The sequence below is a fragment of the Mytilus trossulus genome, chromosome 6, assembly GCF_036588685.1.
Source record: "Mytilus trossulus isolate FHL-02 chromosome 6, PNRI_Mtr1.1.1.hap1, whole genome shotgun sequence".
NCBI lineage: Eukaryota > Metazoa > Mollusca > Bivalvia > Mytilida > Mytilidae > Mytilus > Mytilus trossulus.
In genome coordinates, this window is record NC_086378.1 from 70,734,861 (window position 1) to 70,761,941 (window position 27,081).

Genomic DNA, 27,081 nt, shown 5'->3' on the forward strand with positions numbered 1-27,081 from the left:
ATGTCCATTTTAAATTAGACCAGTTAATTTGAAAAGTAGGGACGATATCAGATGCTCTTGGATGGTCGAGAAGATCCTGTTCTACATGTAAAGCTTGTTATTTTGTTCGGGGAAAGTGAAAATTAAATTAGTGTCTGGAAAGTAAAAATTCAATGATAAGTATCTTGAAAGTACACAATCAGTGATAAATAAACTCATAGTAGATACCAGGACTAGTGTCTGGAAGGTACAACACAGTGATAAGTGTCATTCGAAATACCACAATCGAGGAAAAGAGTGCGTGATTGTGGATGCGATAATTAGAGCATATCCGTGGTCATATGAAACCAACTGGCCAGGTATTCAATAATGGTCAACCAAAACATGTTGGCATCCTTTAACTTTCGAAAAGACGACCTATGAACATTATATCTTAAACTCTTGTTTCAAAAGATAAAAGTAGAGTATATACTTACACTGGTGCCATTTATTGAGGATTTAATCTTTGCAATCTGTGTGGCGATTTTGTCAGAGTTTTTCTTCATTTTATCTAAATGTGCTTTTAACGACTTCTCAAATTTTCTTATCTTTGTAAGTTCTGACCTTATGTCATTAGTAGAAGAATTGAACTTTTCTGTATAAGTGTATAATTTTTCGTACGTATCCTTCATTTTCTTGACTATGTTCATTAGATGTTTTTGAGATACCGCAGTTTGGTTAATTGTTTCTATGTTTTCATCTATTTTTTTATAAGCTTTATGAAGGAACTTATGTAACGTATGTACTGAGCCTTCTCCTGCTTTGTATTTTTGCGTGAGATGTTTAACGGTAGTTTTAATTCCTTCCACATCATCATACAAATTGGTGATTTTTGATTTTGCCTCCTGCAAAGAAATTATAACATAATCAAATTGAATGATAAGAATATAAAATTTGTTACTGGTTGCCGAGAAAACAGTTCAATAAAGTTAAGCTGTAAAACAATAGTATATATGATTTTAGACTCTTTAATTTTCAATTTTGTATGTTATATACTTATTCGAAGACTGCATTTTAAAGCTATTTAGACCTTTCGATGAGTAGTAACCAAAAAGAATGGTCTTAAAATGTGAAAACAATTGTTGATTAAAAGTGACTAATTTTGAATCGGTGGACATGTTTCCTGTGATAAATAATCCCAACCGATGCCATATGGTATTTTGAACCCCATGGTTAATTGACCCCGGTGTCAAAAAACAGCTATTGTAAATTGAACACACCTTTTTTTATCATTCTAGATGATTAATTTTGAACATTTTACAATAAATAAAAGCTCATAAAAATTAAAGATCATTAATACAAGAAGGGGAGGTCAATTTTCCATGATAGATTAAAAGAGAAATATGTGCTTGCTTGGTATAAGTGCTCTGAAGTCTTAACCAACAAAATTTAATTAAAAAAACTTCTTAAAGCATTATAACTTGACAACTAGTTTTGACACTTCAATTATTTGAAATTTGAAACATTCACATAGAATGGTAGACTTAAGTTATGATTTCCAATGATAAAAAAGGGGGAGGGGATCAAATTATCATTTCTCAGTTAATCTAAAAAGTAAAAAAAAAATCAAAACATCTTTTCAAGCTTCTAAAATACATACCAACTGCTTATTGAAGTATAATAACTATGTAAAAGAGTAACAGTAGCTAGAATTTTTAGTATTACGGGTCTATAGAAGGGGGTTCAAAATACAAAGGCAAAGTAAAATTTTCAAAATATGTTTTCAAGCAAGCAAATTGCATACAAACTACTTATTGGAGAATAATTCTTATATGATTTGCATATACTTGCATTGGATTGGTCAATAAGAATTTTTCTCTCGGTTTACACTTCGATAAACCATGTTTCCGTAACTACTTTCGTAATTTATTTATCCACGGTACACACTCTTTTGGGGATACTGGGATTTTCGGCAAATTAAAATAAAAAAAAATGCATAACAGTTGCAGCGATTCTAATGCATGATATATTAAAAGAAAAAAAAGAAATAAAAAAAATGCACTAAAGCTTCATTAGTAAAAAAATAAAATTTAAACAAAATTTCATGAATGGTTTAACCGGCGAATTAAAGTCATAGCAAAATACGACGTCATACGAATAAAAACTTTCAAGGGAAAGATGATTTCGTTCTGTCTACGCTTCAAATTCGGATAATATCGCATTAAAGTGAAGTTTTGGAGGTAGGTGCTATTCTATTTTAGATTCAATTGCATTTATAGAACATTAATGGATTTCAGAAATTCAATATCGCGGCAAACTCCTAAGTAACGACCTGTCAGTTGTGCATGTGCTGGATAGAACTTATAGTATCCTAGATAGCCTTTACACACAAAAAATGTTATAAAAAATCGCGAATATTTGGCTTAAGAATTATAAGGATTAAACACATTTTTTTCTAGAGGTTATTGATGTGTAAATATGTAAATAAATGATGTGTGAGTTCTTACTCACAAAGTATAATAATAACTATGTGAAGGAGTTACAGTAGCCACAATTTTCAAAATCAAAGGTCTATAATAGGGACAAAATACCATGGTATGGGGATCAAAATAGCATGGCAAAGTAAAATTTTCAAAATATCTATTCAAGCAAGCAAGTAAAATACATACAATAGTTATCAAAAGTACCAGGATTATAATTTTATACGCCAGACGCGCGTTTCGTCTACATAAGACTCATCAGTGACGCTCAGATCAAAATAGTTAAAAAGCCAAACAAATACAAAGTTGAAGAGCAAACTACTTATTGGAGTATAATTACTATGTAAACGAATTATAACAGCTAGATTTTTTTGAAATCCAAGGTCTATAGTAGGTTCAATATACCATGGTTTGGGGTCAAAATACCATGGCAAAGTAAAATTTTCAAATTCCCTTTTCAAGCAAGTAAGATACACACAAACTACTTATTGGAGAATAATAACTGTATGAAGGAGTTACAGAAGCTCGATTTTTTTTAATTAAAAGAGGGACGAAAGATACCAAAGGGACAGTCAAACTCATAAATCTAAAACAAACTGACAACGCCATAGCTAAAAATGAAAAAGACAAACAGAAAAACAATAGTACACATGACACAACATAGAAAACTAAAGAATAAACAACAAGAACCCCACCAAAAACTAGGGGTGATCTCAGGTGCTCCGGAAGGGTAAGCAGATCCTGCTCCACATGTGGCACCCGTCGTGTTGCTTATGTTAGGTCTACAGTAGGGGCTCAAAATATCATGGTTGGGGTCAAATTACCATGGCAAACTAAAATTTTCAAATTATCCTTTCAAGCAAATAACACAGCTGTAAAAACTCTTATACATAGAAATAAACATTCCAATTTAAAGTAGATTGTATGTATTTTACTTTCTTGAAAAGATATTTTGAAAATATTACTTTGCCATGGTATTTTGACCCCTCTACCATGGTATTTTGAATCCCCTACTATAGACTTTTACTTTAAAAATTCTAGCTATTGTATTAAAATTCTGCACATAGTAATTATACTTTGATAAGTAATTTGTATGTATTTTACTTGCTTGGAAAGATGTTTTGAAAATGATTGCTTTTCCATGGCATTTTGACACCCCCCCCCCCCCCCCCTTTACCATAGTATAGTGAACCTCCTACAATAGACCTTGATTTCTAGCTATTCTAACTCCTAAACCTAGTCAAAATACTCCAATAAGTAGTTTGTTGTGTATTTAAAATGTTCGAATAGATGTTTTGAAAATTTTACTCAGCCATGGTATTTTGACCCTCCTACGGTATATTGAACCCCCTAGTATAGACCTCTCATTTCAAAACACAGCTATTCTAAATCCTTTACATAATAATAATACATGTACTCCAATCAGTAGTTTGTTTGTATATAATATGATGGGAAAGATGTTTTGAAAATTTAATTTGGTCATGGTATTTTGACCCCCTGCGGTATATTGAACCCCCTACTATAGACCTCTCATTTCAAAATACAGCTATTATAACTCCTTAACATAGTAATAATACTGCAATATTAAAGTAGTTTATTTGTATAATTGTATCAATAAACCAATGTTTGAAAACGTTTCGGCCATTGGCCTTCTTCAGTTCATTATTTCTCCTCTCAACTACATGGCTGACATTACATTTTTCAATCATTTAAAAGATAGTTTGTTTGTATTTAACAAGATTGAAAAGATGTTTTGAAAATTTTCCTTAGCCATGATAGTTTGACCCCCCTGCGGTATATTGAACTCCCTACTAAAAACCTCCCCATTCAAAAAAATTATACTAAGCTATTGGGCGAACAAATTGTAAATTAGATTGTCTGCAATGCTATTTATCAAAAACACGGTGGTTCAATATACCGCTGGAGGGGTAAAAATACCATATGGGGTCAAATACCATGCGGTATAATGACCCACCCTGAGTTCACTTTTTATGGGGTTCAAAATACCATATGACACCGGAAGCATGGAAACGATGTATTAGTCCAGACTCCGGTTAAAATGTGTCTAAGCAAACACATATCGCAAGTATACAAAATATCCATGTTTTCATGATTCACCCCGTAAATTTAGTATAATTTAGTTATAAAAGTCGCTAGATTTCCCTTTTTTTACATGTAATGTCCTCAAATGTTATGCATTTTACAAATTTTAGATTCTACATACAAACAAGAGGCTGTCACAACGACCGCAAACCGGATTTATTAGCATTTATTTGTGTCGTGGCAATATCACAAGAACCATTACTGATGATTGGTGAAAGTGAAAATCGTCAATATCAAATTTGACCTCTATTTTGTCATCAGTATCAACATATTAAAATTTGAAAAGCTTAGATTGAATGGTTCGTGAGTAATAATGCAACAACGTGGTGGAAAACCCATTTTACGATCATTCAAGAACCATAACTCCTGAACGGTAAAAGTCAAAATCGTCATTATTGAACTTGACCTCTATTTTGTCATCAGTAACAACATATTAAAATTTGCAAAGCTTTTGGTGGAATGGTTCATGAGAAAATGCACGGACACGACTGGAAACACCATTTTTCAATCTTTCAAGAACCATAACTCCTGAACGGTTAAAGTCAAAATCGTCATTATTGAACTTGATCTCCATTTAATCATCAGTAACAACAAATTAAAATTTGGGAAGCTTTGGTAGAACAGTTCATGCGTAAATGCACGGACACGACTGGAAACGCCATTTTACGATCTTTCAAGAATCATAACTACTGAACGGTAAAAGTCAAAATCATCATTATTGAACTTGACCTCCATTTTGTCACCAGTAACAACATATTAAAATTTTGGAAGCTTTGGTAGAACAGTTCATGCGTAAATGCACGGACACGACTGGAAACGCCATTTTTCAATCTTTCAAGAACCATAACTCCTGAACGGTAAAAGTCAAAATCCCCATTATTGAATTTGACCTTCATTTAGTTGTCAGTAACAACATATTAAAATTTTAAAAGCTTTGGTTGAACGATTCATGAGTCAATGCACGGACAACATTTGATTGAAACCGCCCACCCGCCCGACTGTCCGCCCGCCGGTCCGCCCGCCGAGCATTCCCAAATCAATAACCGACATTTCAATCACAAAAATCCGGTTAATAAAATAAAATAACTAAATCAATAGTAGCGTCTCATATAAAAAAGCTGAATGGTAAAACGCTTACGACAAGAATACACTATAATATATTTGACAAAACAATTTCCAAACTAATACATAACATTGCTTACTTTCAATTTTTCAACATGTTCCTTGATTTTATCTACATATTCATGCATATGCTTCATAAGGTTTGCCTTTTGTTTTTTTAAATCTTTACTTTCTCCGTTTTTGGGCTCTTTGTCTTCTTGCTGTTCATCATTTTCGGAAGCTGTATGTTTTAAAGCTTTATGCCTTATTATTTTTCCTTTGGGTCTTCTGCCTTGTAGGTGTTTGGTGCTTTTTATTTTTTTGCGTCCGATCCTTACTTTGTCTGTTTTGTGTTTTACGTTTCCTTGTTTGTGATGTCCGTTTGCACTGCTTGTCTTGTGTTTGTGGCTTCCTCCCATTGCACCATTTGGGGCCATATCTTAAAGAAATAACATAAATTGTCAATAAAACAACATGCATTTAAAAAAAACGCGTTTTGTGAATAAGAGTGAAATTAGTTTAAACCTGTCTTTTAATTGGATGTAAAGCTTCGTCACCTCATATTTTGTGGTACAATTGTTTCAGAAATAATTGATTCAAGCTATACTTTATTGTAGTTTTAACATGGTTAGGCATTATATTCGTGAATTTTTTTGCCCTAGCGATAGTAAGGGCTAAAATAACACGAATATAATGCCTACCCATGTTAAAACTACAATACAGTATAGCTTGCATCAATTATTTCGATTACGATTGGGACAATTAAGATTATTTGAATTTTCTAGGTCCAATGTGTATAAGTGTAGAGCGTTTGTGCAGGCTCTTCCATATACCCCCCTTTTTGTTTGTAAACAAGTAAACGACTGGCAAAGTGATTTTTCAGAGGGACGTCTTTTTAACAGCCAGCATGAACGGTTGTCGGATCTAGGTCAAATATTTCAATCTTGAATTGCAACACAGTATATTATAGACATTATAAAGTACAACATGTGCAATGCATCATTTAAGAGTTTGGAAGTGATTTAAGTTAATGAAGTATTTTAGTGCATGCCAATTTGATAAAAATCATTATTCTGAAGTTGTCAATATACGCAGATGCAAACAAATTGTATTGGATTTAGAGCATGTGTTTATTTACAAAGCGTCATATTTTTAATAAACTATAAGATGTCCGCGAAATCGCGAGGTAAGATATGGCAAGTATTGAAACAAAGACTTTTTAAATTTCGCGTGCAGAACGTCAACTGAGAATGAACAAAAGTGTACAAGACACGGATTTATAACGGTCTTATAATTGGGTTATTTTCTAAAAAAAGAAAGACGTTTTCTGTTGATAAAAGGTTGTTTCAATGACAAATTTAGGAAGTACAAAACAGTACATTATACGTCATATAACAAATATTTCTGACTTTGTATGGTTTCAAAGGAGTTGCTGTTCAATGAAATCGGTATTTTCCGTTAGTAGTATCGTTTTTGTTTGAATCAAAATATCTTGTGGGAAATAATTATGTAGGGAAGTGACAGAATACTATTTTTCTTTGAAAATTAGAGGGAAATAGATTTAACAGTGAGTTTTAAAAAAAAAAAAAGTAATTAAAAGAATAGTAAGTATTTTTTTATAAAGTTTGACCCGAAAGAGAGAAGAAAAAACGCCACCCAGCCCAACCGGCATACACAACATTTTAAATGATCGGAACATAATGTCGTCTGTTCCATTTTCTATGTTCAGTGGATCGTGAAATTGGGAGTAAGAACTCTAATTTAAATAAGAGATATCATATCATAGGAAACATGTGTACTAAGTTTCAAGTTGAAAGGACTTCAACTTCACCAAAAACTACCTCGACCAAAAACTTTAACCAAAAATGTTAACCTGTAGCGGGACAGACGGACGGACAAACGAACGAACAAACGGACGCACAGACCAGAAAACATTAATGCCCATATATGGGGCATACAAAGGTTCAGTTGAGTCGAGGCTATTCCTCACTTTACTTACTTTAGGGGACCCATGACATATCTAAATTAAAGTAGTTAGCGAAACTGTATAATATATCTTTTTATATATTTACAGTAGGACTATAAAACTTCTCTTTGGCTAAGAACCTAAGTTTTTTTTTATAAAACGTTATATTCAGTCACATAATGGCTTCTATACTGGAGAGATTTAAAAACACAAAAAAAAATTACGATAAAACTATGATTTGTACACGAATCTCCTGGAGTGAAGTAGTGAAGTTAATAAGCGTTTTATCGAATATTTAAAGTGTCGAATCAGTGTATACTTACGGTGTGAGTCCTCGTCAACAACTTGACGGACTTCTGCTCTATCAGTTTCGGATAAGTAGCAACTTTTTGTAGTATTTACAAACTTGAAAAAATGGCATTTGATGTTAATCGCCTCAAGACAGGCCTTGGCACAACCTTCAAGTGTCGGTTCCTCCTTTCTTATGATTCCAGGTGTTTTTAAAATTTTAGTCTTCGCTGTTATAACTGTATGTGTTTCTGTCCCAGAGCCATACCCTGTAAAAAGAATGTAATTGAACTAAAATTGATTAATTGTACAAAGTAATTCTATAATTTTCAGCATTTACAGCTATTTTGTCGTATGAAGTGGCAATCATGTCGGCAAAATAATACCTCTTCCTAACTTTTGCTGAAAAATTCACAATACCTTTACTTGCTTATTACAGCGCACAGGTTCCGGAAGTTTGTTAATACAAAATCTAGTAATCATAGGCTTTCGGTCATTAAATTTTATCAATTGGTTAGACTAAAGTACACAATTTGTGCTCGAAACACTCAAAATTGAATACAGTGTTTTGATTGATTTGAAGAACAGGGTAAATATGCACACTTATTTTGGTTTCATATTTTGTTTTTCATTTATTCAAAGAAATATTCAATAAGTGCATTGATCCTAATTCTTATTCTTTCATATCATATCAAAACTATCAAAATTACAGAGTTCATGCGTAGGAACTATTATGTTCAAAAAGAGTACTACAGTTTACTTTCATACTTTACCCGAATAAGTGTTTATACCTTTACACAACCATTACTAATCGATAAGGTTTTAATAGATTGTTGGCTCGCTGCAGGATGTTCAGTAACAAATATTTCATGCATGTTCAAGAATACAAACTAGAGGCTCTCAAGAGACTGTATCGCTCACCTGACTCTACATGGGTTTTTGAAATCATATAAAATTTGGCTACAAAGTAACAACACTTGGCCAGCACCTCATAAGGAAAGGACTATTCATGCTATGTTTGATTTCATTCAATTCCATGGTTCTCTAGAAGAAGACTTTTGTATGCATTTCCCATAGGGTCCTATATTAAACTAAGTCCCCAGGTGACGGCCATCTTGGATGATGGATCGGCTACAAAGTAACAACACTTGTTAAGCACCTCATAAGGTACATTCATGCAATGATGTTAAACTAAGTTCCCTGCTGGCGGCCATCATGGATGATGGATCGGCTACAAAGTAACAACACTTGATCAGCACCTCATAAGGAACATTCATGCTATGTTTGGTTTCATTCCATTCAGTGGTTCTCTAGAAGAAGTCATTTGTATGCATTTCCCATAGGGTCCTATGTTAAACTAAGTCCCCCGCTGGCGGCCAACTTGGATGATGGATCGGCTACAAAGTAACAACACTTGGTCAGCACCTCGTAAGGAACATTCATGCTATGTTTGGTTTCATTCCATTCAGTTGTTCTCTAGAAGAAGTCATTTGTATGTATTTCACAAAAGGTCCTATGTTAAACTAAGTCCCCCGCTGGCGGCCATCTTGGATTATGGATCGGCTACAAAGTAACAGCACTTGGTCAACACCTCGTAAGGAACATTCATGCTATGTTTGGTTTCAATCCATTCAGTGGTTCTCTAGAAGAAGTCATTTGTATGTATTTCCCATAGGCTCCTATGTTAAACTAAGTCCCCCGCTGGCAGCTATCTTGGATGATGGATCGGCTACAAAGTAACAACACTTGGTCAGCACTTTATAAGGAACATTCATGCCATGTTTGGTTTCATTCCATTCAGTTGTTCTCTAGAAGAAGTCATTTGTATGTATTTCACAAAAGGTCCTATGTTAAACTGAGTCCCCGCTGGCGGCCATCTTGGATTATGGATCGGCTACAAAGTAACAGCACTTGGTCAGCACCTCATAAGGAACATTCATGCTATGTTTGGTTTCAATCCATTCAGTGGTTCTCTAGAAGAAGTCATTTGTATGTATTTCCCATAGGCTCCTATGTTAAACTAAGTCCCCAGCTGGCAGCTATCTTGGATGATAGATCGGCTACAAAGTAACAACACTTGGTCAGCACCTCATATGGAACATTCATGCAATATTTGGTTTCATTCCATTCAGTGGTTCTCTTGAAGAAGTAATTTTTATGCATTTCCAATAGGGTCCTATGTTAAACTAAGTCCCCCCTGGCAGCCATCTTGGATGATGGATCGGCTACAAAGTAACAACACTTGGTCAGCACCTCATAAGAAACATTCATGCCATGTTTGGTTTCATTCAATTCAGTGGTTCTCTAGAAGAAGTAATTTGTATGCATTTCCCAAAGGGTCCTATGTTAAACTATTAAGTCCCCCTGGCAGCCATCTTGGATGATGGATCGGCTACAATGTAACAACACTTGGTCAGCACCTCATAAGAAACATTCATGCCATGTTTGGTTTCATTCCATTCAGTGGTTCTCTAGAAGAAGTCATTTGTATGCATTTCCCATAGGGTCCTATGTTAAACTAAGTCCCCTCCTGGCAGCCATCTTGGATGAAGATCGGCTACAAAGTAACAACACATGGTCAGCACCTCATAAGGAACATTCATGCCATGTTTAGTTTCATTCCATTCAGTGGCTCTCTAGAAGAAGTCATTTGTATGCATTTCCCATTAGGTCCTATGTTAAACTAAGTTCCCCGCTGGCGGCCATCTTGGATGATGGATCGGCTACAAAGTAAAAACACTTGGTCAGCACCTCATAACAAACATTCATGTCATGTTTGGTTTCATTCCTTAAGTGGTTCTCTAGAAAAAGTCATGTGTATGCATTTTCCATAGGGTCCTATGTTAAACTAAGTCCCCCCCCCCTGGCAGCCATCTTGGATGATAGATCCTCTACAAAGTAACAACACTTGGTCAGTACCTCATAAGGAACATTCATGCCATGTTTAGTTTCATTCCGTTCAATGGCTCTCTAGAAGAAGTCATTTGTATGCATTTCCCATAGGGTCCTATGTTTAACTAAGTCCCCCGCTGGCGGCCATCTTGGATGATGGATCGGCTACAAAGTAACAACACTTGGTCAGCACCTGATAAGGAACATTCATGCTATGTTTGGTTTCATTCCATTCAGTGGTTCTCTAGAAGAAGTTCAAAATGTAAAATGTTAACGACGACGACGGACGACGGACGACGGACGCCAAGTGATGAGAAAAGCTCAGTTGGGCCTTCGGGCCAGGTGAGCTAAAAAAGGACAAAAGGAATCCCGAAAAGCATTTAACAGTTCAACAGACCAACTTCAACTTGGTACAGACAGAACTGCTTCAGAATTCTTTTATCTCATAGTAGTTATATGCAATAATCTAAATAATTAAATAATTTATTAAAGGATCTGATTCTCTTGACTTCAAGCCGACATTGATAAGATAGATGTATGATAGATCTTCACTCTTTTTAATGCTTGTATGTTTATCTGAGCAACAAGAAAACTGATATAAACAAATAATGAATTAAACTCTTAATGTACGGGAAAAGGGGAGGGGGTGTTCTCATAAAGTATTAATATCAAAACAAAACAAAAAATGCTATCAAACTTTGAGTCTACAGGCTCGATAATTGGAAAATTTTATTTATGTTCTGTTGGCCTGTGGAGATGATTTTTACAGGCCCGAAAGCAGTTTTACAATCCTGGACTGCTGGGCCCGAGGTTTAGCGTGAATACTGAACTCATATAAGAAGTCGTTTGACAGTTTTGGTGTACAATTGAAAACAGGTCGCTCACTTCATTTGAATATTTTTGTCACTATAACTTGTCGCTATTTTTTTCACTATAACTTGTCGCTATTTGGAAACCTGTGACGGTTGACCCGAGAATATGTTCCCCTTGAACTATTGACATCATACCAAAATCTCTTTTCCAAACAGGCATTGTCTCAGACCACCCTTAAGTACCTGAATATATGTTTTTCTTAGACAAGTGCCTGTGCTTTTCCATTGTGGTGTCAAATAACTTATATTATGACGTCAAAATTTGAAGGGAACGTTTGTGATGATGTGCAGTACTAGCGGAAAATAGCGATACGGTGTATTAGATTTTCCCTATTTAATAATATTCAATAATAGCGATTATCTGCGATTATCTAAAAAATAGAGTAGAAAAAACGTTTTAATTAATAATTTAAATATGTTCTATATTTTAAAATCTATGTGGGCAGGCGAGGTCACCTAGTACATTAAACTAAGGTTTGATTGATTTTTTGTTGCTTTACGCTGCATTAGCACAAAAAGGCTATATCGCCTTTAGGCTAAGGCAGCAACCATTTGATTTGATTTTCGGGGGGGGGGGGGGGGGGTTTTGTTGTTTTTTTATAAAAAGTTTGTTCCCAGGAAAAAAAAATTGTTCTTGACCCTGAGAAAAAAAAATTGTTTGTTTCACCCTAAGCTCCAACTATATCAAATAAAATCCATAGCCACCCCAGCCACCCTCCCCCCCCCTCCCCCGGAAAATCAAATGGTTGACGAAGACGTCAGACAACGGACGCAAAATGACGAGAAAAGCTCACTGCCCTTTGGACCAGGTGAGATAAAAATAGAGGAAACGTTATATAATCTTCAATTTGTTGTAGGCGGTTACTATATTGGTAGAAATCGAAGACTCGACAAAAGCTAGCTATAAATTAATAATATATTAAGGTAAAACAGTAAAACGTACAGACCCAAAACACACAGTACTATTCGTGTTTTGTACAATCTTGTGTTAAACCTTTTATATTTTTTATTAGTCGAGTCGAAAAGGTATAATTCATCTCTAGTGTTACAGTATGATAATTTAACCTTTGATATGAATCTTAATGGTTAAAATTCACTGCATAATATCATGTTAAACCGATCAAGATATTAAATTGCAGTTACCATTATTCCAACTGAACATGGTGGAGCGAAAAACTTGTAAAATCGTCTTCTTCTAATTTCTCCGTGTGCACGCATTATTTTCAAGAATAACTCAGCCGATAGGTTGTTATGTACGGTATTGTTGTGTGTGTATTCTTAATTTTGGATGCATCACTTATACCGTTCTAGAGTTATGCCCCTTTGCAAATGGAAAAATTACATTTTTTTTTTCGTTCTCTTTTGTTTGCCTCAATAAAATGTTGTGAAACAAAATGCTCATTACCTCAAAACTCAAACCAGGAACAAAGTTGGGTAGTATCACTTTTTTATTATTCTTGATTAATGTTTCTTAATAACGTTTTATGGACAAATTCACCATTTATTATTAAATATTTCGTTAGCAGAGGGTACTGATAAAATTAGTTACTATGATCAAAGACATATTTTATACAGTAACGATTATCTTTCAAGTTATTTGTTCACAAGTTACGACTATCTCCTTTTGGAGTTACGATGATCTTCCGTAGATATTTTATGACTATTATTTTGGTAACGGTTGAGTTCAATATCGTAGCAGCTGCGTAGCGGCTACGTAGCAGGGTTGAGTTCAATATCGTATCAGCTACGTAGTGCTACGTAGATTTTGACTATTGAACGTGTAGCTATAGAATAGTTGTTACATAGATATAAATAGCAGCTATGTAGCTGCTACGTAGCTGCTACGATATTAACTCGGCCGATATATTTATGTTACAACTAGTCTATAGTTACACGTTCAATAGTCTAAATCTACGTAGCACTATGAAGCCGCTACCATATTGAACGCAACCCTGTTATCAACATCTATGCAATCTTCACGGTGAACTGTTTAATCTACAGGCCCAGAGTTCATTTTTGAAATTTTTTAATTAGATTTAATATGTTGGATTGAAGGTATGATTTTTACAGGCCCGAGAGCAATTTAACAAGCCTGGGCTGCCTGGGTTGCCACTCAGCATGAAGACTGCTATGTAGCAGCTAGTCTAAAGCTACACGTTCAATACTGTAGTCAAAATCTACCTAGCACTACGTAGCAGCTACGATATTGAACGCGGTCCTGCTATATAGATATTGATACTGTTAGTGTTACATGTAGCAAGTTGCGTAGCTGCTACGATATTGAACTCAACACTGGATCAGGGTTGCGTTCAAGGTCGTAGAAGCTACGTAGTGCTACGTAGATTTTGACTATTGAACGTGTAGCTATAGAATAGTTGTTACATAGATATAAATAGCAGCTATGTAGCTGCTACGTAGCTGCTACGATATTAACTCGGCCGATATATTTATGTTACAACTAGTCTATAGTTACACGTTCAATAGTCTAAATCTACGTAGCACTATGAAGCCGCTACCATATTGAACGCAACCCTGTTATCAACATCTATGCAATCTTCACGGTGAACTGTTTAATCTACAGGCCCAGAGTTCATTTTTGAAAATTTTTAATTAGATTTAATATGTTGGATTGAAGGTATGATTTTTACAGGCCCGAGAGCAATTTAACAAGCCTGGGCTGCCTGGGTTGCCACTCAGCATGAAGACTGCTATGTAGCAGCTAGTCTAAAGCTACACGTTCAATACTGTAGTCAAAATCTACCTAGCACTACGTAGCAGCTACGATATTGAACGCGGTCCTGCTATATAGATATTGATACTGTTAGTGTTACATGTAGCAAGTTGCGTAGCTGCTACGATATTGAACTCAACACTGGATCAGGGTTGCGTTCAAGGTCGTAGAAGCTACATAGGGCTACGTAGATTTTTTACCAATGAACGTGTAGCTAGCCAAGCTATTATCTAGATCATTTTAGCTAGGCTAGCTACACGTTCAGTAATCAAAGCCCTGTGTAGCTTCTACGACATTGAACGCTACCAAGTTAAACACTAGTGAGGGACAGCAAACTGTTCAAGAAATATTATTTCTTTCACCTAATGATTGAATTAAAATAATATCATGTTCAAATAAACAATAAAACTTTTAACATTTCTTCCTTTTATGGTAATCATTTAACACTAATCGGTCATGTAGTAAATTGGTATAAACTTTTGAAAAATATCGACTTTTGTTGAAATGATACAGATAGGACATTTTTTATTAGTGCTACGTATAGTGCTATGTAGATTTTTGTCTTCTGAACGAGTAGCTAACAATGCCTATGTAGCAGCTAGTCTAGCTACAAGTTCAAGTCATAAATTTACGTAGCTGACTACGTAGTCGCTTCGATATTGAACGCAACCCAGGAATTCACTTTTGTCTACTGTCCGCACTGACTGTACTAAAAATGACCCCTCTAAATGTAGTCTTAAATCTTTATTTTTTACATTTTTATATGTTGATGTTTTCATTTTCCTTGATTTATCTATTTGGAAATCGATAAATAAAATAAAATAAATGATAAGACAGAAAGTTGAATCACTGAATAGAAAATGGCTATTAAAAGGAGAAAAATACCATTGTCAGAAAATAAATAGAAAAATGAGAAAAAATAAAATAAATATCATTTATATCAGAAAATAAATAGAAAAAGATATTCCCACGATGTCATGTATTATAGAACTGCCTTATATAGATATGCCGTCAGAAAATGAGATGACGTTATATGTTTTTATCATGTTTTTTTGTTTTTGCACGACGTAAATGATAAGGGGATTATCCTTGTATACGCTGGGCAGCCACTATGAAACTAAGATGGCGCTTTCGTAAACGAAGTTTCAAGTCTAGTAATGACTGAAAACAGGTTAACTTGGCCAATATAAATAAGCCGTTTAGGAACAGTTGAACCGCCTAAAATTATCCCGCCATTTTGTTTCACACTTGATACTGTCCGCTGTCTTTAGTGATACCACGGTAAATCATTAACTTACTTTTAAATTGATACATGAATTATTTAAAACGAGTATAGCACTTTCAGTAACCTACCTATAACAGGGAAAATGCACAAAAATAAGTATAAATGATTCATTTTTTCTTATATAATGCAATTATTCATATCTTCTCCATTTTTGCCCTTTACCAGACGCGTTATGACGTCAAGAAATAGAACCGGAAACGCCGTTAAATAATCGATTCGTAAGCGGTATGCTTTTCCGCATTTTTCAAAAGCCCTTTGTTAGACTATTGAGGCTTTTTGTTATTAGAATTGTTAATGCCGAAGAAAGTTATATAGGTTTGATCTGAATTAAATGCCGGTTAAATGATAACCCTGAAGACATGGACTACTTTAACTATAGGAGGATCAATAAAGTGAGAGGGGAATAGTTATTTTGTAAGATCCCTACTGAAAATTTCTAATAAGTTTACACACCAAAAAAAATCAATGAAAATATCGCTAGAAATTTTGTTAAATCTCTTATTATACTGTTTAGTCATATACATTTTATGAATGTAGAAAAAATGTAAATGTACTGTAACCGATTTTTAACCGGATTAACTCCATGTATTATTGTAATTTTCCTTATATTAGTTTCTTTTCAGTGTTACATTGTGTAGAGGTATACGGGGAGGGTTGAGATCTCACCGGCAAAACATGTTTAACCCCACCGCACCTTTGAACCTGTCCCCCAATTAAGTCAGGAGCATCTGGTTTTTGTAAGTCTTGTATGTTTTTTACTTTAAGAATGACTGTAACATTTTTTCTGTATAGACAAAAAAGATAATAGTTATTTCTTATAATGTAATTCTAAATTCCATTTTAAACCGGTGTAAACCATGAAAAAATGTGATGACACACGACTAAATTATGTCTACGAGCTGATAAAAAAAACGACGTCAGCCAATCAGAAGACGCGTTGCATCCAAAACAAAACTTTTTTTAGTTCATTTATGGTTTTGGAGTTTAGTATGACGTCCATTTTCACTGAACTAGTACACAATTTTATTAAGGGGCCAGCTGGGGACCACTTGCGGATACGGGATTTACTCGCTGCGATGACGAACCATTGTTGGCATTCGGCTGTTGTCTGCTCATTGGTCGGGTTGTCACGTTGTCTTTTTAACACAATATTTCCATTCTAAATTTTATTTCAAAAGAATATATCGGTTATAAATTCGATGATGATGTACTTCAGGGGGCGAGCTGCTAAACAGGGTCATCGTTCTCTTGTCTTTTGACATACAAAACTAAACACAAAAAAAAACAAATATTTTATTTGCCAATCAAGGCGCCCAAAATGAGCAGAATAATTATAATATAATTTTCAAACATAATGTAAAGTAAATAAAAAATAGGTTAAACAAAGTACATAATATGACTTTGATTTTGATTTAATTGATTAATGTAAAATTTTAAAGCAAAAGAAGTAAGCAATTTGTAATAATAAAAATATATAATATGATATAACCCATTGTCTGTTACTCTGGTCCCTTTATTGAACAGCACTCCTCATACATGTAGTATACTAATAATTTATAAAATGTAAATGCATATTTTATCATAAATATCATAAATATCATTCTATAGCTTTATATAGAGAAATCTAATTTAATATTGTATTCCTATTTATATTTAAAACCTCTAATAATTGACAAATAATTACCCAAATGTTTTTATCTTCATTTCCCATTAGCCAAATAAAAAGAGATTTGTTATCAAGTTTTGAAATATTTTTATTTTTACTATATATTTTGCATAGAAAGGCATTTCTAACATTATCCATAGTTTTACATGTTAAAAGAATATGCATCTCATCTTCTATTTCCTCATTACAGATGTGTTGGGTTATTCCTTTGATGGCGTACACAAAGCTGAGTCCACAAACCTTGAAAACTGCAACATATTTTGAGATAAAGTATGAAAAGATAGCTCTAATTATATACTTTGATATAAGAAAAATTCACCAGACTCGTTTTCTAGAAGAAAAATATCAATTACGTACACAGAATGATATTTCAAGAAGAAGAAAAAACACAACATTGGGCACTTACTACTAGTAAATGCATGATATTACTGCGCATTGGATCTAAATTGTGTTGTGTACACGGTTCAAACATATACCGAAAACATTTATTTCAATCATTTCTTTATGCTCCATGCACCTACAATAGTAGAGGGGAATTATGTTTTCTGGTCTGTGCGTCTGTTCATTCGTCCGTTCGTCCGTTCGTTGTACCGTCCTTCCGTCTGTCTCGCTTCAGGTTAAAGATTTTGATCAAGGTAGTTTTTGATGAAATTTAAGTCAATCTACTTGAAACTTAGTACACATGTTTCCTATGATATGATCTTTCCAATTTTAATGCCAAATTAGAGTTTTTACCCAAAATTCACGGTCCACTCAACATAGAAAATGATAGTGCGAGTGGGGCTTCCGTGTACTGTGGACATTCTTGTTTGATCATTATTTATCCCTGTCCCTTATTTTTCTAAGAGTTCTCAACCCCAACTCTTCTATAAACTGTCATGGTAGTCTATCATTGTCATTGATTCAGGCCAAATGGCAGTTTATTGACAGTTCGATGATTTCGAACAAACTAAGCTCTGATCAGCGTAAGGCAGCAACTATTTGATTTTCGGGGGGGGGGGGGGGGGGGGGTAGGGGGCTATGGGTTTTTTTCTGGACACATTTTTTTCACGACAAGTCGAAAACATTTTTTTTCTTTCAATTTTAGCATTACATATGGTGGCAGCTGAGGGTGAAACAAACAATTTTTTTCCGGGATCAAAAAACAAGTTATTTTTTTCTCCCAAAAACTGGAAGCCCTATTTATACAGATATTGTTGAGGAGGGTTGGTCTCCCTCAAAAATGTATAAACCGGCAACATGTTGTATGTGCCGTTGCGTGTCCCCAGTCAGTGCCTGGTTTTACATTTCTGTGTCTTTTAGCTGACAATTCGGTAAACTATGTGTTTTTTTCTCATTTTAAGGCCGTACGGTGACCATTAGTTGGTACCATGTATGTCACTTGTTATCTGACGGAGAAATGTCTCACGTACAATCATATCCCATCTTATTTTATATATATACTGTATTTCATATTCAAGATAACAACGTGCATCAATCAATCAATAAACTTGCATTTTTATTTTATTTAAACTTGCCAGTTGTTATAACACAAAGAATAAACCATTTAAACAAATCGGATTAATATTAAGAGTCTTATTATAAAAATCAATACGATCAGATATTATTTTGACATTTTCCCTACAATAAATTAGATCCGCCCACCTCTGTGTCATGTTCACTTCCTTATGATCCGCCAGTTAACACGGTGACAGTCAAGGAGTAGATACATTCACAATGACAGCAATCGACAGAGAAAATATATATGATGCCTATGAAGAAGTACGAAAAGACGACTCAGAAACAAACTGGTAAGGTCTTTCAAAATATAAAAACAAATCTCGCTATATGAGCTTCAAATTAACGAATACCGGCGTTTTGACCTTTGACTTTCGGTCACATGATATTTTTTTTCTTTAATTTGAAATATATTTTTAATATTTCTTTTATTTGCAGGCTGCTTTTGAGTTTTGACGATGCTAATAAAATAGTTTTAGATTCCACCGGTGTAGATTTTGAACAATTTCGTGAAAAGTTTACAGGTGAGTTATCTTTTTGATTTTGTTCAATTTATTTTTTTCAAATACCTTAATCCCCAATAATGTACTAAAATACCTGTCTTATATGACGTATATAATGTTGTTTTTATGATGAATTACAAATCTGTAGAACGTAGAAGTCTTGCTTAAAACCGATTATTAAAAGGGTGCGGTTCGCCCCTTTTCTGTAATGTTTCCTTCTTTATTTCTCAATTAAATTTTTTTTATCTTAAGTATATTATTTCCGTGCGATATTTACATTCACATTGTACTATTATCCATTTAAGAATACAATTTATAATCCATACAATAACGTACATGCATATACATCATGACCTGTCATTTTATGTTAACACCATATATGGTAATGATATTGTCACTAAATATAGGAGATACTTTTATAAATGTAATCAGGCGAATTTTTTGTTGTTGTATGTGAAATTCAATGAATTCATAAGATCTTATAATATTTTGGTCTATAAATTTTTATTTTTGATCAATTTGAATAAGACAAATTAAAAAATAAGACCATTTTTATCCTTTACTCTACATGCATAATGTCTGTTTGTCCTTGTACTAAGTGAACATATTATCAAATAAACTTAAAATAAATTAAACTCGTTTGTTTATGTGTTACTTATTTGTTTTTCGTTCGTTTTTTTTTATACAAATAAGGTCGTTAGTGTCCTCGTTTGAATTGTTTTGTCACATTGGGGTCTTTTATAGCTACCTATGCGGTATGGGCTTTGCTCGTTGTTGAAGGTCGTACGGTGACCTATAGTTGTTAATGTCCGTGTCATTTTGGTCTCTTGTAGACAGTTGTCTTATTTGCAATCATACCACATCTTCTTTTTTATATTAATATAAAGATGAAATTCATCCAATAAAATTCAAGTACTATGCAATTTCATTCTACTTATCATTACATTATAACGGAAACTTAGTTGCTCGTGGTTTTATGTTAAACAAAGTAATATAATACCAGGGAGGGAGGTGCGGTCTCTGAGGGTCCAATAGAACATAACTTGAAGGAAAGGCAGACTGAGATTCAGACGGCTCAACTGTATAGTTGCACTTGTCATTTTGTCAAAGACAACTTGAAGACAAAATCCGGATGCTAATTTGTCGCATATGATGTAACGAACGTTGGCGTGAAGGTTGTGTGGACTACAAAAAGAACATACATAAGTGGTTATGTCCTGCAGAAATTCCATAATGGTCATGTCCTACATAAATTCCATACTGGTCATCATGATAATGTCGATTCTTTTTAGTTTTTTTTTAATTATTATGTTTTGCTTTCTTTCGTTTACAAACAACATATAATAACTGCATGTATATAGCCGTACTTGACATACCCAAGTTTGACCTATTAACCTTTTGTACAGAGCAAATATTTGAATTAAATTTTAACGTATTTTTAAAAGTGATAAACTGATATTGATGGTCCCTCGACATTAAATTCATATAAAATGGAGATAACCTGAAGCGGATTATGTTTAAAATATGTTTCTCGAGCTTAGTATGACGTGTTTTTCTGTAACATTGATCGTTTCAGTACAACAATTTTAGTTTAGTCATAAGTACATACTTTTATTATATAATTCTGTTGTTGATAACGTGTTATTAAGTTATTTCAATGATCACATAATTGTACGTCTCATTTCATTGACAGGGAAATAATTGTTGGTGTTTTAAATAAATGCTGTATTTCCTTGTATATCAATGCTTTTAAAATTAATTTCTTAAACTAGTTCCTCTCCTTTTGTTTAGGCATAGATCATATAAAATCATACTTATGGTAAGCTGAAGAATTTATGGTAAACTCTGCTTAGCCTGTTTTTTCATTCTCCAAAATGTCTCCTCTTAAAGTTTTGATTGCATTTTGGTAGTAATTTTTGGCATATCTAGATATCGATATAAACTGAAGGTAGAACAAAAGGAATTATCCAACAAACCTTTCACAAAAATGTTTTGTTAGCCCTCATTTCGGTCACTCAAGTCGAATATGATATACGATTTCGGCCTAGAATTTAGCCGAGTACAGACAATCTAAAAAAAAACATAAGTCTAGGTTTGTCAGGACGACGAGTTGTGAATATTATAATATATGTCAACAAAAAGGCTTCGGTTTTTACAAGTTTCCTCCGTCCAGTTTGTCTTCCGATATCTTTTTTCACGAAGATTATTTGATCATTTTCAGATTAGGATTTTAAATCATTTGTGGACATTTTTAACAAGAATGTTGTTTGTGGTATGACTACCACTGAATTTTAAAAAAATAAGTGCACCATGTTACCGAGATCGCTTTCAGCTATAGGTCCAAGGCTAGAGGTCGTCTGAAATAGTGCATTCGAATGACTAACGTTGGCAAGTCGACCGGAATGAGCTCTATGTTTTAGATTTTGTAGAATATTATTGCTAAAATATTAATAGACCCTCCATGAAAAGTTTTGTTAATGCTCTTATTCTTGCAATTTTACAATCATTCACTGTAGTTTAAGCCCTTAACTCTTACTTCCCGCTTCTTCTCTTCTCAGTACGGGAAGTAAGACTAAAGGGCTATCATGTATAAGCCACTTAATATATTAAGTAAAAAATATTGAAAAATCTTGAAACACCAACAAGGGGAAAAAATATGATCATGCCCTAGTTTCTGTGGCTTAAATAGCAAAAAAACTCTTTCAAGATTAAAAATTGGCCAGGTGAAAAGTTAAAAATGGAATTTTATATATATTTTTTTAATATGTGAATGTTATCTGATTTTTATGAAACATTATAAGTCGTTTAATACTACTGTGCCTCTATTAAATGGTAGACAAAACAATTGTATATAAAAGTAAAATAGGGAGGAAGTAAATCCAACCAAGAGACTGGCGAAAAAGATTCATATATGATAAAATGTGAAATGATATTATTTAAATAAAGCCCGAAATATTTATGCATTGAACACATTCTTTTGTAATAAAATATTGCATTCAATAAGATGTTCCATAAGAAGACGAAATAAACATTTTAGTGTAGAGTGATTATTAAATATTGTCAACTTATACTGCATATGGAAAACTTCTTTCAATATAGTTATATAATTTGTATAACTTGAAACGTGGTTGAAATATCAAATTATAGACCCATCACCTTAAGAACGTCAATATAACTATAATAATAGCATTTGGTTATAAGATTAAGATTTGTTGGTTTTACAAAGTTGATTTAAAATATTTTCTGTCCAAAAAAAAATCACATTGATAAAGCAAGCTATGTGATATCTAATATGCACGGTACACTATAGTAAAAACCATAATACACACTACAGTAGCAATTATGTAGAAGAGTTAAACTGAACATACTATTTAAAAGGCTTTTGTTATTGAATGACGAATTTCCGTTTCATAAGAACATCCTCTACATTTTCCTGTTGAAGTGTTAAGATAGGACTTGTAATATTTTCAGTATTCCGGTTACTAGCAAATTTCACTCGTGTAGGCAGCTTAAGAGCTAAATAATTTTTAAAGATTTTAAAATGCATTATTGTGTATTAATTTTGCATACTAGTAGTTAGAAATAAAAAAAAGCCGATAGAAATTATCTGTAAAATATTTAAGAACTATTATTGCATCTGTATTTAATAAGATATTATGAAAGTACATTCGGACTAAAGTTTGTATGTCCCACCTGCGATAGTAGAGGTGCATTATGTTTTCTGGTCTGTGCGTCCGTCCGTTCGTCCATCTGTCCCGCTTCAGGTTAAAGTTTTTGGTCAGGGTAGTTTTTGATGAAGTTGAAATCCAATCAACTTGAAACTTAGTACACATGTGCCCTATTTATGATATGATCTTTCTAATTTAATGCCAAATTAGAGTTTTAACCCCAATTTCACAGTTCACTGAACATAGAAAATGATAGTGCGGGTGGGGCATCCGTGTACTTTGGACACATTCTTGTTTTTATATATTCGAAGAAACAGAGATGTGTGGTATAGGTCAGTTTATCAGCAATACAACAACTAAAATAACCATTGCTGAAGGCAGTACTTTGACCTATAACTGTTAACTTTTTATACATTTTGACTTGGATGGAGATTTGTCTCATTGACACTCGTATCACATTTTTCTTTTTTACATTCGACATATATATGGCTTTTGTCTAATTTGTTTTCTCTCTGGGGAAAATAGTTAATATAACATTTTGTTCAGGCATCATACCAAAGATGGAAATAGTTTACCTGGGAAAGCATTGATTAGTTTTTTTTTACATTAATAAAAATCCTTGATGATACATACTTTTTTTTTGCAGATGAAGCACGACTGTTTGGTTACCTGAAAGTTATAAGTGGAGATGAGTTGAGCAAAAGATCAAAATTTGTCTTCATCACATGGATAGGTCCAAAAGTCTCAGTTCTGAAGAAAGCAAAAATGTCCGCTGATAAAGGAGTAGTGAAAGAAGTTTTACGAGTAATATCTTGTTCTAAACATTCATTTAATTTCATAAGAGTAATTAGTTTTGCTGGAATAAACCAGCCTGAAGTTATTTATATTATTAGAATTAGAGTGTCGATATATTGTAAATTAGTGATAAAAGAGTGGCGAAAAATAACAGAGGGACATTCAACCCCATAGATCGAAAATAAACTGAAAACGCCATGGCTATAAAAAAGAAAAAGACAACCAATAGTACACAATACACAACATATATAGAAAACTAAAGACTAAGCAACACGAACCCAACCCAAAACTAGGGATTATCTCAGGTGCACAGGAGGGGTAACCAGATCCCGCTCCACATGTGGCACCCATCTTGTTGCTCATGATATTACAAACCCGTCTAGGTTGCTGCGAAATAAATAAATATTTATATACTTTATAGTTTACTTCAAAATTACATCGACCCCACATCCATACACAAATAATCAACTCTTGTCGTGGTTTAGTATGCGGTAAACGTGCAATGAGACAGCAACCACGCATTTGAGCAACAACCTACGCTTTTCATCTCTATTTGACCATTATCAAGATACGTCTGCTCCTTTTATTATTATTTTTACCCAGAGTCTCACAAATATATGACATATAAAACTGTACGCTAAAGGATAAATGTCAATGCTAAATTGATTGTATAAATGTTATTTATAAAACTTTTCTAAACATGTTTGTGTTTATTTTTCAGAACTTTGCCATAGAAGAATTATTTACTGACCGTAGTGAAGTTAAAGAAGAAAGTATTAAATCAAAAGTAGCTAAAGCAGGAGGAGCAAATTATGGTACCGGAGCCCGATGATCTCAGTTAATAAAATGGCGGGATGAGAACGGTCTATAACAAACATAAAACCAAAGACTGTGAAATTGTATTGATTTATATCCCTGTATGTCTCAGAGAGTTCTTAAAATTTTATATGAATGTATCTACAAAATTTCTCCCAATAAGCTTACAACAGGGAAACAAACATTCGGGTGCTGTAATTACAGGGAGAGCAAGTATTAATGGGACATCGAAATTTATTGTTTTAATATATAGTTATATTTGATAAATATTTGTTTTACCCATTTCAACCATTCCTTACTTGTATTTTATATTGTAGGTTAATGTTCTTTCATATTCATATGTCTCATTCCAGTTATTTATGAATATTTTACAAATACTTTATTATTTTTACAATAGAATAAAGTCGTATATGACAATTAAATATTGTGTCAGTAGTTTCCTTATGCGTCCAAAGCATCCGTGTAAAGGGCTTGAGATTGGTGATAAAGCTTTTAAAATCGACGTCATTATATATAACACACACAAAATGGCATGCAAACAAAAACACATATCAAGATAGACATACATATAAAAAGACACAAAACAACATGTATTCAAGCTCACAAGTCACAATTCACATAAGCAAAATAAGATAATACTTTTCATTCACTTTACTATGTAGTACCCCCACCCCCATCCCACCCCAAAAAGGGGGCAACTGGGAAATAAGAATGGTCACTTAGTCTTCTTCCAATCGGCAGTAAAACGCATGCAAATGTGGGGCGTGCGGGATCTATTAAGTTTGAAGCCAAATCAGTCAGACTGGGCCGATATAGATCCGATGCCCCGTGTAAAGATAGTGCCAGCTCTTTGTATAAACCTTGCAACAACTTTTTGAGGGGTCCGTAGGTGACCTGTTGCATGGCAACATTTCTGTCCCTATCCAATATACCCTCATTTTCCAGTGACAGTCCCAATTTTCCCGACCTTAATCCCGGATGGCCTCTATTACAATACCTGTCTGTTGTAATTATAGTTTACTTGGTCTCGCTCATGCACGAAATATTTACCACTGGTCGTTAAGCAACCAACAACCAATCCATCTATGTAGTAAACAAACATAAAAAAAAACCCATTACAACCTAAGGCCTCTTATGGACATTTGAAGGTCCCTACTATGTAGTGGTTACCTGATCTACACAAAAACCAGTAAAATATCGTTCCATCTCGGGCTCTAGAAATTGTTCTACAACTTATCTTTCAGTGTTTTAACTAGTTCTCTAACTATTATCAAAGAACTTATCATAAACTTTTGTGAGTAAATATATGAAAATAGTGGAATTAACTATTTTCGGAGTTTGAAATATTCTTTGGATGTTTTTGATATATTGCTTGCTTTGGGTGGTCTTTTTGATGATTTTGTTGATAGTTCTAACTTTTCAACTCTTTACACTACAACTCCACACAATCTTATTCAACAAAGGGTATCCTATTTAATTAAATGGTTGTTCGGTAAATCTGAATGCAAATATATTTTCTGCAACTCATTTAAAGCCTTCTTGTCTAATGATACAGGTAAATATTCTAAATATTCTAGATATACTTACTGGAGGTGTGATGAGAAGATTGAAGCTGCTAATTTTCTCCTTACTAATATTTATCTACGTTTTGACAACACAAATTATAGGCAGATTGTTGGTATTCCTATGGGCACTAATTGCGCCACTTTAATAGCAGATTTATTTGTGTACAGATATGAATCTAAATGCATGGCTAAACTCAGTATAAAGACTTGTCAAAATTGCATTTAATTGACAAATTCAACATCACTTACCGTTTTCTTGATGATGTTTTTTCGTTAAATAATCAATATTTTTCTATAAAGCCGAAATTTACCCAGAGAAACTTAAATTAATCAAATTTAAATGCTTACTTTTTTCCCATACTTATAAATTCAAGACAAAAGGAACGATTTTTCGTTCCCTGTTATTAATTTTCCGTCTTTTTTGGACAGCCAATAAATGTTGAGAAATGCTCTTATCGACACTCAAGTTTTAACACACAAAAAGATTGCAAAATTAAAAAATAATAATATACGAAGCATTTTATTTTATTTGTTTGTAGTTATAAGCGAATTTATAAGTTTGATTAAACAAAAAAAACATTATTTTTCTCATCACAGGGCCTACATTCAGACATTACACATTTTGACACGTTCGTTCAAACTTTTATTGAACTCTTGTTCACTACGCTCAATATGATCATTTTTGTCGAGCCTGCAACTTTTTTTTTGCAGAAAGCTCGACATAAGGATAGTGATCCGTCGGTGTTAGCTAACTTCTTAAAAGCTTTATATTTTATAGGGTGGAAGACCTGGATGCTTCATTCTTTGTATATAGATGCATTGTGTTACGAAGTTTCCGTCAGTCACATGTCCAATGTCCTTGACCTCATTTTCAGGGTTCAGTGACCACTTGAAG

At 33.7% G+C, this 27,081-nt stretch overlaps 2 protein-coding genes across 2 annotated transcripts in view; one reads left to right on the forward strand and one right to left on the reverse strand.

Moving 5' to 3' along the window:
* The window catches only part of LOC134722970 (myosin-7-like), a 51,131-nt gene extending 35,269 nt beyond the window's left edge, over nt 1-15,862 (reverse strand). The window contains exons 1-4 of the mRNA XM_063586603.1: nt 15,745-15,862; nt 7,932-8,165; nt 5,744-6,081; nt 456-863 (exon numbers count right to left, since the gene is read on the reverse strand). Coding sequence (XP_063442673.1) covers nt 456-863; nt 5,744-6,081; nt 7,932-8,165; nt 15,745-15,787 — 1,023 coding nt within the window. The 5' untranslated portion in view covers nt 15,788-15,862. The remainder of the gene's footprint in view (nt 1-455; nt 864-5,743; nt 6,082-7,931; nt 8,166-15,744) is intronic.
* A 3,090-nt stretch (nt 15,863-18,952) lies between these two features.
* On the forward strand, nt 18,953-25,043 carry LOC134721775 (coactosin-like protein). Its single transcript, XM_063584984.1, has 4 exons — nt 18,953-19,132; nt 19,278-19,363; nt 23,657-23,814; nt 24,527-25,043. Exons 1-4 carry the CDS (start codon nt 19,059-19,061, stop codon nt 24,635-24,637), a joined length of 429 nt encoding a protein of 142 aa, XP_063441054.1. The 5' UTR covers nt 18,953-19,058; the 3' UTR covers nt 24,638-25,043.
* The last annotated feature ends 2,038 nt before the right edge of the window (nt 25,044-27,081 follow it).